Raw genomic sequence first — 10,979 nt, 5'->3', positions numbered from 1 at the left:
CCGCCTGAATTCTCGGTTGGTGCGTGGACGCCGCGAACGCGAATTTAGAGTAGAATCACCGTTATTATAACACTCCCGGGAGTATTCGGGCGCGATTAAAAGTCCTACCGGGGACTTCGTTTTATAGAACGCCGATTATTTGATCACGCCGGTCACGCGAATTATAGAGTAGAGTCACCGTTAGCTCGTGGGTCCCCAGATGCAGCTACCTCCACGTGGTGGGACCTGGGTCGGTAGTACCTGTAAAATGTTAAAATCCGTAAAATACAAGTACTACCGAGCGAATGGCTGCATATTTCCATATTTTTTCAAAATTTTCTAATCTAATATTAGCTAGACATTAAAGTATTGACACTTTATATTCCTGATAATACTTGCTTTGAGGTAGAGATGGTAAACAGCTTTAATAATTATTTAATATGTTTAAGTATTTTGTAAGGGTTGGATATAGAGTAATACTGAAAAATTAAAAGTTAAAAATATATTTTCATCTAATATGTTCATCAATTTTATATAGTATTATAATAATTAATTGTAATGAAACTTTAAAATTATGTTTCTTACATTTAATATCAATAAATATAATTAATTTTCAAGTAAGTACATTTCATATAATTCTTTATCTTTTTCAGAGAAGAATCGTGGAACGAAATTAATTTTTACAAGTTCTGTAAAACCTTCTTCTAAAGTTGGTGGTATATAATTTTTCCTGAAAAAAAAAAACATATATATAACAAAATATTAATAAAGTATAAATAAAAATACAAATACAATATAGTACATTTTTAATAAAATATGATCACTAATTTGAAAAATTTATTTTTATTTACATGTAAGAATTTATGATGATATCAGTAATCTTGGCATGACTAGAATCAACTAACTCACGAAACTGAAAAATAAAGATAAAGTAATATGAGAAGTTTGTAAATAAAATAAAGATACATTTAACAAAATTTATTTTACCTTATTATTATGTTTGGCATGTTCAGTACTTGTTGTCATAAGGAAACATCTTACGGGGACATTATATTTTTTTGCAACTACAATATATCTTTCACGTGAGGCAGGATCTGGGTTAGTATTATCTATGACAACACGTTTTCCTTGAATCAAAGATTGTTCCATAGCAGATATACATTTTTGCCAACTACCCAAAGTATCTCTGTTAATGTGGTCATATTCGTTTAAATAAAGTTTTACAAAATGAGATTTCCCAGAAGCAGGACAACCAATCAAGACTATTATCTGTTATATTTATAAAATAATTATTATTTATATACGATCAAATATCGTTATTATATTAGTTTTATACTATTAAATACATACTTCTTGTTGTTTCGAAGTAATCTTAGCATCAGTAGGATGACAAATATTATCATCTTTTAGCAGTGCTTTTGGATCAAATGTAGGTAAAACATATGGTACAATTTTATGTCCAAGAAAGTGTTCTTCTGGAGTTTGAAATAGTAAGCCTATGTTGATAGCCATTAAACGATCTACTTTAGAATGATCTTTTTTTTTACCAGGTGCCCAATTTTTTCGTCGACCTGCTGCATCTCCAACGTAAAAAGAATTTGATTTATCTATGTTCAAACCTCCATTTTTCTAAAAAAAAATATAATTATATCATTATAATAATAATATACATTGTCAAAAAATAGAAATATTCTGATATGGTACATACATAATTGACTAATTCATTCCACATTCCTGGTGCTGGTTTTCTATATATATCTTTCCCAATAGAAATAAAGACCTATTTATAATATCATATTTAATGAAAAATTATTATAATGTAACCAAATATCTTACTTTTATTATTTAAAATTAATAGAACATCAGAAATATAGAAATACTTACTTGAATAGGAATACCTAATTTTTGTACTACTCTTTCAGTTTTTATTTTAAAATCTAATATTTTCACTTTGTCTATACCAAGAGCTCCTTGATTTGTAAAAATTACAACTTTATAACCATCTTCATACAATTGTTTTAATTTTTTTGGTACTTCAGGAAATAACAATTGCCAGTCATTACAATTTTTTGGAAATACAAGACCAGATTTTGTTTTTATTAACGTGCCATCCATATCGTATGCAGCTATCTGTAACAAAGAATTTTTTTAACATAATTTTAATACAAAATTAATGTTATGTATTATTTTCTCTATCATATAGTATTTTTATTTTTTTAATTAAAATCTCTCTTCTTTCTCAATTACATTTTTTTGATAACATATATTACCTTTGTACGATTTTGTACATTTGACGGAGTATATATTAATAATTTTTTATTTTCTTCCCAAAAGTCTATTGTTTTAGTTTTATTATTATCTATACTATTTCCTTTGGATGTGGAAGCAGTAGAATTTAATCCTTCATTATCTTGTTCATTTTTTAAATAATCATTTGTATTGATTGTTTCCTGTATAGTAGCATTACATTCATCTTTGATCTTACGCATTTTGAATGAATTTGTTGTATCGATACTTAATGAGTCATCTTCCGAATCATAAGAACGTTTACGTACAAATTTTTGATTGTTCTTTTCTTTAGGCGGTGGATTAAATTCAATTTGATATATATGCTTCCCATATAAAATTTCTAAATAATCATTATGTTTGACAATTGATCTAATATCTTTTTGAGTTTTAAAGCCATTTATACCACAAGCTCTTATCCCGATTTGTTGAACTGATACTGTATGTTTTAAATAATCTGCACATAGTCTAACTAATAAAAAAATAAATAATAATTTTAAAAAAATTTGTAATGAACATTTTAAAAAAGACAATATACAAATTAATTTACATATAATCATGTAATAAATATTTGGAAATTATAATATATTAAACCTTGTTGTCTGGAACATTTTGTATCTGTAATATTTGTTTCTGGAGAACGTCCTATAAAAATTGGAGTAGAATCAGGTAAATAAATAGTTGTTAAAGAATCACTATTACTTCGTAAATAACAACTCTTAGCTCGTTCACTCATTCCAATATAATAAAAAATCCTGTAATAAAATTTTATTTATACTAAATAATTCTTTTTATTTAAATAAACCGTTATATGTCAATTTATTCTATTTATTTATTTCACAACTATCTTATTATATTTGTAAAGTATATTTATTTATATTCTACACAGATACTACAAATGTTAAGTAAACATATTCATTATTTTCACTTATAAAATCTATATATTTCTAATATAAATCTCACTAATTTTTAATTGTCACATTCGCAGTCGTCGTGTTTCAAGAAATTCTAATAATATTATTTGTAAAATTTTATACATTGCATTATTATTTTTTTCACATTTATCATATCAATGAATCGGTCTATCACAATATTATCTCAAATAATTTTTTTTTATGATTTACTATCAAAAAATTCAATGAAAATGATTTTTAAGAATGGATACTCGAACAAAAATTTTTAGCGCCACTGTTGATTCTTGTTTAATCATTTATTTCAAAGTATTTGATTGGTTCAGAAAAATTACTGCTAACCAACCAAGCTCGGTTAACTTTAATTAACGATTAGCAGTATAGCAAATACCTAAATTTTTAACCATATGTTGTTCTTAATCCATATTTTCGTAATATCAATAACCATATAAAAAATTTTATTTTACTTTGTTCTTCGTATTCTGCTGGCTGCCATTAGATGCATAATCGCCGTATGATTGGTCAGTTGCGTCTGTGCGACCTCTGTTGGTGACTCATCTATTCCTAGCGCCTTAATATCCCACTACGTTTTCCTTTGCATTTGTGATACATGGTTAAACTGCATCTACGGCCGTTACAGTTTTGTTGTTCGGTCACTGTTTTGTGTATTTATATTAATTTTTAAGAAAAAACTAGTCCATTTTAACAATGAGTGCAGAAGAAGAGGTTTTACGAATTCAAAAGAAATTAAACAAAATGTCAAGTGGTGACGGGACGGTGAGTAAGTGAGTAAAATTAACCTAGTTGCATATCGCTTGAACATGTCGAAGTATTAGATCAAGGAAGATAGCATTTCAGGAATAGAAGGTCCAGTCTCTTGAGATTCGTTAATTAAATAAATTATTGAAATATAAAGAATTTACAAATAAACAAATTTATTATAATTCATAGAACATAATAAAGTTAATCATAGTGCATGTTCCAAGTATAACATCAAAAGTGTTTGATATCCTTTAATTTGATTTTTGAAAATATTGAAGAGATAATCTTGAATGTCCAAAATTTATTATTTTGTGAAATATATGATACTCTGAAGAAGTATTAAACGATAAGTATTACAAATTTCTATAATTAAAAATATTTTAGTTGCTTTTGAGTGCTTTTCTTTTTTTCCTTTCAGGGTCAAGAACAAGCATTGGAGTTACTTAAAATTTTACAGAAACTTCCTGTTGACTTGGAACTTTTAACAAAGACAAGAATTGGAATGACTGTAAATGCTTTAAGAAAATCAAGCAGAGATGAAGAAGTAATCTCATTATCAAAAACACTTATCAAGAATTGGAAAAAGTTTTTATCAGGTAAGTAAGTCATATATAGTTGTAAAAAAAAAAAAATATGATTATACAGAAAATTATATTTTACATGTTTTATTTCATAATTAGTTTCAACTTTATTTCAGGATCCAATAAAGATAAAGATTCTACTACTTCAAGTAGCTCAAAGAAAAGGGAAGAAAAATCAGAAAAAAATAAAGATGATGCAGATCAAAAGAAAGACAAAGATACAATGGATGGAAGTGATGTTAAAATGAAGGAAGAAAAGCCTAATAAAGATCTTCAAAGAAAACAAGCTTCGTTTCCTGCTCCGACTACAACAGATGCTGTAAGATTAAAATGTAGAGAATTATTAGCTGCAGCTTTAAGAGTGGATGGAAAAACAATTGACGGTTGTGCTAGCCCAGAAGAACTAGCAGAACAATTAGAGGAAGCAATTTATGCAGAATTTAAAAATACTGATAATAGATACAAAAATAGGGTAAATAATAAATTAAAATACAATAAATTTTATTTATAAATCGTGCTTATACATCTTATGTTATTTTATAGGTACGCAGTCGAGTTGCTAACTTACGTGACGTTAAAAATCCTAATCTAAGAACTAATTTCCTTGTTGGTGCTATTACTCCAGCACGATTAGCTGTTATGACAGCTGAGGAAATGGCAAGTGATGAAATAAAACAATTACGAGAACAGTTTAAAAAGGAAGCAATTAATGATGCTCAACTTGCTACTGTACAAGGCACTAAAACTGATTTATTAAAATGTGGCAAATGCAAAAAACGCAATTGTACCTATAATCAAGTACAAACACGATCTGCTGATGAACCTATGACTACTTTTGTGTTGTGCAACGAATGTGGAAATCGATGGAAATTCTGCTAATTATTCTCATCGCTTTCTTGTGATTTCTTTATCATTGTCATACGTGAAAAATGTACTTCAATGGAAATGTATCTATAAATTGGTATTTGTTTGGCTTATGCCAATAAGACATCATTAAAAAATATATAAACACTACGAATCTTAAAATGTACATTGATTATCTTATTAGTACTACATCTTCATTAAGTTAGAATATCTATTCTGATGTATATATTAAGAACAGAATGTATTTAATCAATGTACTTTATAGCACTTAAATTGAGACTGTCATTAATTTTTTTGAATTTGATGGATTAAGTAAATATCTTAGAGATTTTAAACGAATGAAAATTATTGATCCTCCCTAATTTGGTAAACTTTTTATAATAACATTTAATATAATTCATGTCTTATTATTTATTTAAAAATCTATGATTTTTATATAAATTGTAGGCTTTTTTTACACTTAACCAAATACAAGTGTTGTGTATTAGTAGAAATATTGCACATAGTACGTGCATCAAAATAGTATCATCTGTGAATCACTGCGCCATCTGACTTTATAGATATAGAATTAAAAACATAGATAGATTTTTATTTGGTAACTTACAGATATTAACCTAATTATGGCCGAATAGTGCGCAGACGCATCATAGTCATATGATAAAAGAGGAACTTGAAGGTCTAGTAGGACAACATTATTCTAACCTTATTTAAATTAGCAGTAATTGGCATGTGATCATAGATGATGGATGTTGTCAATAATAATGAAATAATTTTTGCATTTTCGTCTATATTTCTACAAAGAAAAGCTGATTTATATATTTTAAAATATGAAAATACTTGAATACGTACTAACTAAATAGATTAAAACGTCATGAAGATATTGGATAACGTATATTGTCACAAGCAATATTATTCAACATTTATAATGTCATCAGATATACTGTCATTTGAACTATAACATTGTTTTATTTTCTCGATCTTTTCTATACTCGATAAATAAATTAATTTATTTATAGCAATATATTTTCTTATAATCAGAAAAATGTGTGAAGACATACATGTTAAAGAACAATGGCAACTTCTACAGAACCTCAGGTCTACTGTAGAAGGATTACTGATTGATGGTATAGCAAATGTATGGAATGTTTATGGTGGTTTAAATCGATTGCATAATGCGATGGAACAAATCTTTAAACATGGTTGTCGTATATTCAATTCTAATGTAAGTAAAAAATATGTATTTTTAAGAAATAAAATATCTTTTCATTAATATATTATAAAGTTGTAATTTAAATTTTTATTAAAATAAATTATTAGTATTGATAATAATTAAAATTTAAAGGGTGAACCAGATTGTTGGATTTTTATTCAAGGATTAAATTGGCTTCAACCATCGTTAGTATTATCACCTATTATAGCTGAAAATGAAGATTATTTTTCTAATTTACCTGCAAAAATAGTTTCTCAAAAGGATATGTTATGGTTATACAAAAGGTAAAGACATAAATTAAAAAAAAAAACTGATTTCTAATCATTAGGAAATAAAGATCAGGAATATATTGACAGCTTGGAAAGCCACAACCTATCTCATAAACTATCCTGGCTTTTGTCTGATAAGGAACATTTACTTTCTTGTCTTGAACCATGGGCTTTTTTATGTCAAGAAAATTTGGCTGAGGCTACACTCATATGTTTAAGAGCTGTGGAAAGAAATCAACTTGTACTTCTTACAGAGATTGATCCATGTTTAGTAAGTTATTATTCGATTGTAGAATATATATATATATATATATATATATATATAATTCTTTGAAATAAATTTATTTAATTTAAATATTTACAGTTTCAACCAAACTGGATTTCTTCTAACTTAAGTCCTAAAAGACATAAACGGTCCTCGTCATATCCTGTCAACTTTTGTTCTGCAACTGTAGGTATATTGAGAGAAAGAAAAGTACATATTCAAACACACAGTCAGTTAGAACCATTCAAAATACCATGCACAAGTAAAAGTGTTAAAAACATTGCTTCTGAACGTAACCAAGATAGTATTAATAAAAATAATGTAAATAAGATGGACAAAATAAATGATATATCTTTAAAAACATGGAACAGTCTTCCAACATTAGATGACTCTTATAAGAGTTCTTCAGAAAATTCAATTATTTTGAACTCTACTGAAAATACTTACGTGCACAAAACTGTTAGAATTCAAACACCTCCTGTTGAATTGTCAAAAATAATTCAGATAAATTACTCAGATGTAAAACAATCAACAAAATCTATGGGTGAAAAAGTAGCAACAAAACTGAAGACTTCCTCAAGAAAAATTAGGAACAAAGTAAAATTGGCGCATGATAAACGAATGTTAAACACATATAGTGGAAGTTCAAATACTTTAAATTATGAAGATTCAGTAAGAGCAGCAATTGAAGAATGTTGTATTTCGTCGAAAAATACAGATAGAGTACATTTAAAGGAATCTGCGACTAATTCAAATGGTATAAAAATTGATCAAAAATTAAAAAAGAAAACTGCTTTTTTGCCAGGATCTGCACCTGAGTTTTCTAATTCATGGTCAGTAGAAATTGAAGGACAAAAGGACATTAGAACACCAAAGAAAAGTTTTATGGAGGATGGTGGGAGTAGTGTCCAACCTATGGCTACAGGATATTTTCCCCGACCTATAGAAGGACAAAGCTTGACAAGTTTTTTGTCTTCTGCACAATTTTCTAAATCTAATGCTGAATTAGATAGAGAAAATGCACATTTTAGTATTTCTGAAGCTATGATAGCCGCTATTGAACAAATAAAATGTAACAGACAATGGTGTCTTGTAGAAGAAACTGTTGAAGATAGTGATGAAGAAATTAATAATCTTAAACAAAGAATACGAATTAGACGACGTCAACGCCAAGAAGAACGATATAGAGAAAGAACATGGAATCATGATTTATTCAGTGATGGAAAGACTGACACAACTACTACTGATCAAAGTGTGAGTCCCTTGTCAACCTCCTCTAATAGTCCATCTGATAGTATTTCAACAGATGATATAGAAGATATAGAAGTAGATAATGTGAATATGACAAAATTTAAAAATTCTGGAATATCTGCATCTATGGCTTCGCTATATTCTGATGCTGATTTGCATCAATTTAAGCATGGTTTAGAATCATCACAAAATGGATGTATTATATCTGCAGAAGGTGTAGCATTATCGCTTATTAGTAGATTTAGTGAGAAACAGCTCCCACGAGCAAGTGAGTTACAATGGCTTGTTTCTGAAAAAGATGCTCCACAACGATTATTACCATTGCCAAAAAGCTGGCCTGTTAGTCCAAATGAAGTTGAAACAGAGGAATCTATCCCATTACGTGGAACTATAGAATGGGCTCCACCTAGACCACAGATTATATTTACTCCACATCCTCCACCTATGTGAGCATCCTCTAAAATCACCTTCTAAAAATAACACAATTATAAGATTATTTATAATAACTTTATAATAATTTCATAGGAGACGAACTTTAATAGCTAAACAGAATTATAGATGTGCAGGTTGTGGTATGAAAGTTGCAGTCAAATATGCTAACAAGTTTCGATATTGCGAGTATTTGGGTAGATATTTTTGTACTGGTTGTCATACAAATCAAGTAACTCTAATACCTGGAAAAATTTTATCTAAATGGGATTTTAATAGGTATTTTAAAATATTTATTCCAATATATTCTATATTAGAATGTATTAAAATGTATTAAATTCATTTATACCATTTTAAGGTATCCTGTGTCTAACTTTTCATATAGATTGTTAGACCAAATGATGCTTGATCCATTGTTCCAAATACAGGATTTAAATGCTTCATTGTACAGACGTATAAAACAGTTAGAAAGAACAAGAATACTTCGTACAAAGTTATTTTTCCTGAAAGATTTTTTGTATACTTGCCGTTTTGCAGTAAAGTATGTTTTTTTTTTATTATTGTCGACTTTAAATGATTATTTACAATTGTTTGTTAATACATTTTTGATTGATAACACAATATTTCTAACATATTCTTTTTAATCCTTTAAACAGTGTTCAAGATATTTTAAAGAAAGAGTCAGATTATATAATAAATGATCCACATGTGTATTCCATACAAGATCTGATGTATGTTAAACTTGGTATATTACCGATGCAGTTACAAGAATTAATCGAAATGTGTAATGCACATGTTGCTTCTTGTGAAGTATGAAATATTTTGTTTAAACATTATACATATATATGTACAAACATATGTGTGTTACATCATACATTTATATTATATTTTATTATTACATAATCAACACAATCGCGTGGTTTTTTTGTCATTAAGTTGCATTACTCAATTTGTATTTTAGTTATGTCAAGCAAGGGGATTCATATGTGAAGTATGTTATTCTAAAGACGTGATATTTCCATGGGAATTGTCTAAAATTACTCGATGTGAAACTTGTGGAGCTTGCTTTCATAATGAATGTAAACAAACTTCAAATGAATTAGAATGTAAACGATGTGATCGTTTGCAAGCTAGACGAGTATCTAGACAAGAAGCACTTTGACAAAAGGTAAGGATATCTTCTACTATAGAAACACCAATTAAATTAGAATGTAAACGATAAATGTTTGAAAGTTTTTAAATTATATGTAAATTAAATTTGATATTATTTATAATTGATTTGTATGTACATTCTTCTTTTCCTTATTTGGGAGAATTTTTAATATTATTAAAGGATAAAAATTATAAATAATAATTTTTCCGTAATTATGATTGATAATGTTTGGTATGTTCCAATTCTCAGAATCAGCATATAGAAATCTTTTGGTTCCTTTAAATTATTAGCTATTTATTTAGTATTAATATAATGTGCATAAATAATAGTGATGTAGAGTATTTGAATATTACTAATAACAATATTATAAATACTATCCATACCTATATCTAATATTATAACATACATTATGGTTAGTACTTAGAATGTATCTTAATTTCAATAGAATTGTTTTATTTGTCAGTTATTATTGTAACAATATTTTGTGCTTAATGATATACTGATAAATAAAACAGATTATATATTAAGAGCACATTTTAAATGCATACCATTAGGTATGGTAAGACTGACAAAATTGTGATATTCAATACTAATTTTCTCAATTATATATCTTTTATTTAATAAATACATTTTAAGAAAAGATATATATCTTTTTGCTAGCAATTGTTACCGCAATACGAAAAAAGAAAAATATGATAAACATATTCTATCAAAAAATGTTATTTAAGCAAGAGACATTTAAAAATGTTTAAAAATACCAAATAATTTAAAACATAGAATAAATATTTCCAAGAAAATATTATATACAAGCTAGTTAAAAAAAGGTATATTTTGTAGATAATATGTACAGGGATAAATATGATAAAACTTGTATTTAGTTATTTAGTATCATAAGATATGCTTATAGGTAAAAAATAATCAGTAATATTAGTTGTGTATGCCAGAACAAATAATATCATAAAAGTATCTATTTTTATCTCAAGAGTATGTTATCACATATTTATTAAAATTGTTAGAAT

At 27.3% G+C, this 10,979-nt stretch overlaps 3 protein-coding genes across 9 annotated transcripts; 2 read left to right on the top strand and 1 right to left on the bottom strand.

Moving 5' to 3' along the window:
• Positions 1-440: 440 nt before the first annotated feature.
• On the bottom strand, positions 441-3,391 carry LOC122631790 (uncharacterized protein F21D5.5). Of its 4 annotated transcripts, XM_043817885.1 has the most exons (10): positions 3,246-3,391; positions 2,860-3,020; positions 2,250-2,737; positions 1,864-2,109; positions 1,688-1,759; positions 1,330-1,608; positions 967-1,248; positions 831-892; positions 565-709; positions 441-458 (listed from the first exon to the last, which is right to left on the bottom strand). In XM_043817885.1, the coding sequence occupies exons 1-9, from the start codon at positions 3,302-3,304 to the stop codon at positions 586-588; spliced, it is 1,773 nt and encodes a 590-aa protein (XP_043673820.1). In that variant the 5' UTR covers positions 3,305-3,391; the 3' UTR covers positions 441-458; positions 565-585. The 4 variants fall into 4 exon arrangements, with proteins under 4 accessions (XP_043673820.1, XP_043673819.1, XP_043673822.1 ...); XM_043817884.1 differs by lacking the exon at positions 441-458 and having other exon boundaries at positions 541-709; XM_043817887.1 differs by lacking the exon at positions 441-458 and having other exon boundaries at positions 542-709; positions 3,229-3,386.
• A 385-nt stretch (positions 3,392-3,776) lies between these two features.
• LOC122631787 (transcription elongation factor S-II-like) lies at positions 3,777-5,545 on the top strand. Of its 3 annotated transcripts, none has more exons than XM_043817878.1 (4): positions 3,777-3,953; positions 4,357-4,534; positions 4,636-4,991; positions 5,063-5,545. In XM_043817878.1, exons 1-4 carry the CDS (start codon positions 3,885-3,887, stop codon positions 5,396-5,398), a joined length of 939 nt encoding a protein of 312 aa, XP_043673813.1. In that variant the 5' UTR covers positions 3,777-3,884; the 3' UTR covers positions 5,399-5,545. The 3 variants fall into 3 exon arrangements, with proteins under 3 accessions (XP_043673813.1, XP_043673814.1, XP_043673815.1); XM_043817879.1 differs by having other exon boundaries at positions 3,810-3,961; XM_043817880.1 differs by lacking the exon at positions 3,777-3,953 and having other exon boundaries at positions 4,393-4,534; positions 4,619-4,991.
• Positions 5,546-5,997: 452 nt separating this feature from the next.
• Positions 5,998-10,963, top strand: LOC122631952 (run domain Beclin-1-interacting and cysteine-rich domain-containing protein). Of its 2 annotated transcripts, XM_043818214.1 has the most exons (8): positions 5,998-6,605; positions 6,726-6,877; positions 6,950-7,133; positions 7,227-8,824; positions 8,904-9,086; positions 9,166-9,348; positions 9,464-9,617; positions 9,769-10,962. In XM_043818214.1, exons 1-8 carry the CDS (start codon positions 6,426-6,428, stop codon positions 9,967-9,969), a joined length of 2,835 nt encoding a protein of 944 aa, XP_043674149.1. In that variant the 5' UTR covers positions 5,998-6,425; the 3' UTR covers positions 9,970-10,962. The 2 variants fall into 2 exon arrangements, with proteins under 2 accessions (XP_043674149.1, XP_043674150.1); XM_043818215.1 differs by lacking the exon at positions 5,998-6,605 and having other exon boundaries at positions 6,732-6,877; positions 6,936-7,133; positions 9,769-10,963.
• The last annotated feature ends 16 nt before the right edge of the window (positions 10,964-10,979 follow it).

Source organism: Vespula pensylvanica, chromosome 9, assembly GCF_014466175.1.
Source record: "Vespula pensylvanica isolate Volc-1 chromosome 9, ASM1446617v1, whole genome shotgun sequence".
In the NCBI taxonomy this organism is placed as follows: Eukaryota; Metazoa; Arthropoda; class Insecta; order Hymenoptera; family Vespidae; genus Vespula; species Vespula pensylvanica.
This window is presented reverse-complemented; position numbering and strand designations above follow the sequence as displayed.

Bases quoted from the DNA above. Each gene is read 5' to 3' on its own strand.
- LOC122631790 (XM_043817885.1), bottom strand. From the start codon at position 3,304: ATGTATAAAATTTTACAAATAATATTATTAGAATTTCTTGAAACACGA. The intron at 2,110-2,249 runs GTAATATATGTT...TCTTTGTTACAG, and splicing joins ATGTACAAAATCGTACAAAG to ATAGCTGCATACGATATGGA. The intron at 1,249-1,329 runs GTATGTATTTAA...TAAATATAACAG, and splicing joins TTACTTCGAAACAACAAGAA to ATAATAGTCTTGATTGGTTG.
- LOC122631787 (XM_043817878.1), top strand. From the start codon at position 3,885: ATGAGTGCAGAAGAAGAGGTTTTACGAATTCAAAAGAAATTAAACAAA. The intron at 3,954-4,356 runs GTGAGTAAGTGA...TTTTCCTTTCAG, and splicing joins TGTCAAGTGGTGACGGGACG to GGTCAAGAACAAGCATTGGA. The intron at 4,535-4,635 runs GTAAGTAAGTCA...ACTTTATTTCAG, and splicing joins TTGGAAAAAGTTTTTATCAG to GATCCAATAAAGATAAAGAT.
- LOC122631952 (XM_043818214.1), top strand. From the start codon at position 6,426: ATGTGTGAAGACATACATGTTAAAGAACAATGGCAACTTCTACAGAAC. The intron at 9,087-9,165 runs GTATTTTAAAAT...TACCATTTTAAG, and splicing joins TCTAAATGGGATTTTAATAG to GTATCCTGTGTCTAACTTTT. The intron at 9,349-9,463 runs GTATGTTTTTTT...TCCTTTAAACAG, and splicing joins ACTTGCCGTTTTGCAGTAAA to TGTTCAAGATATTTTAAAGA.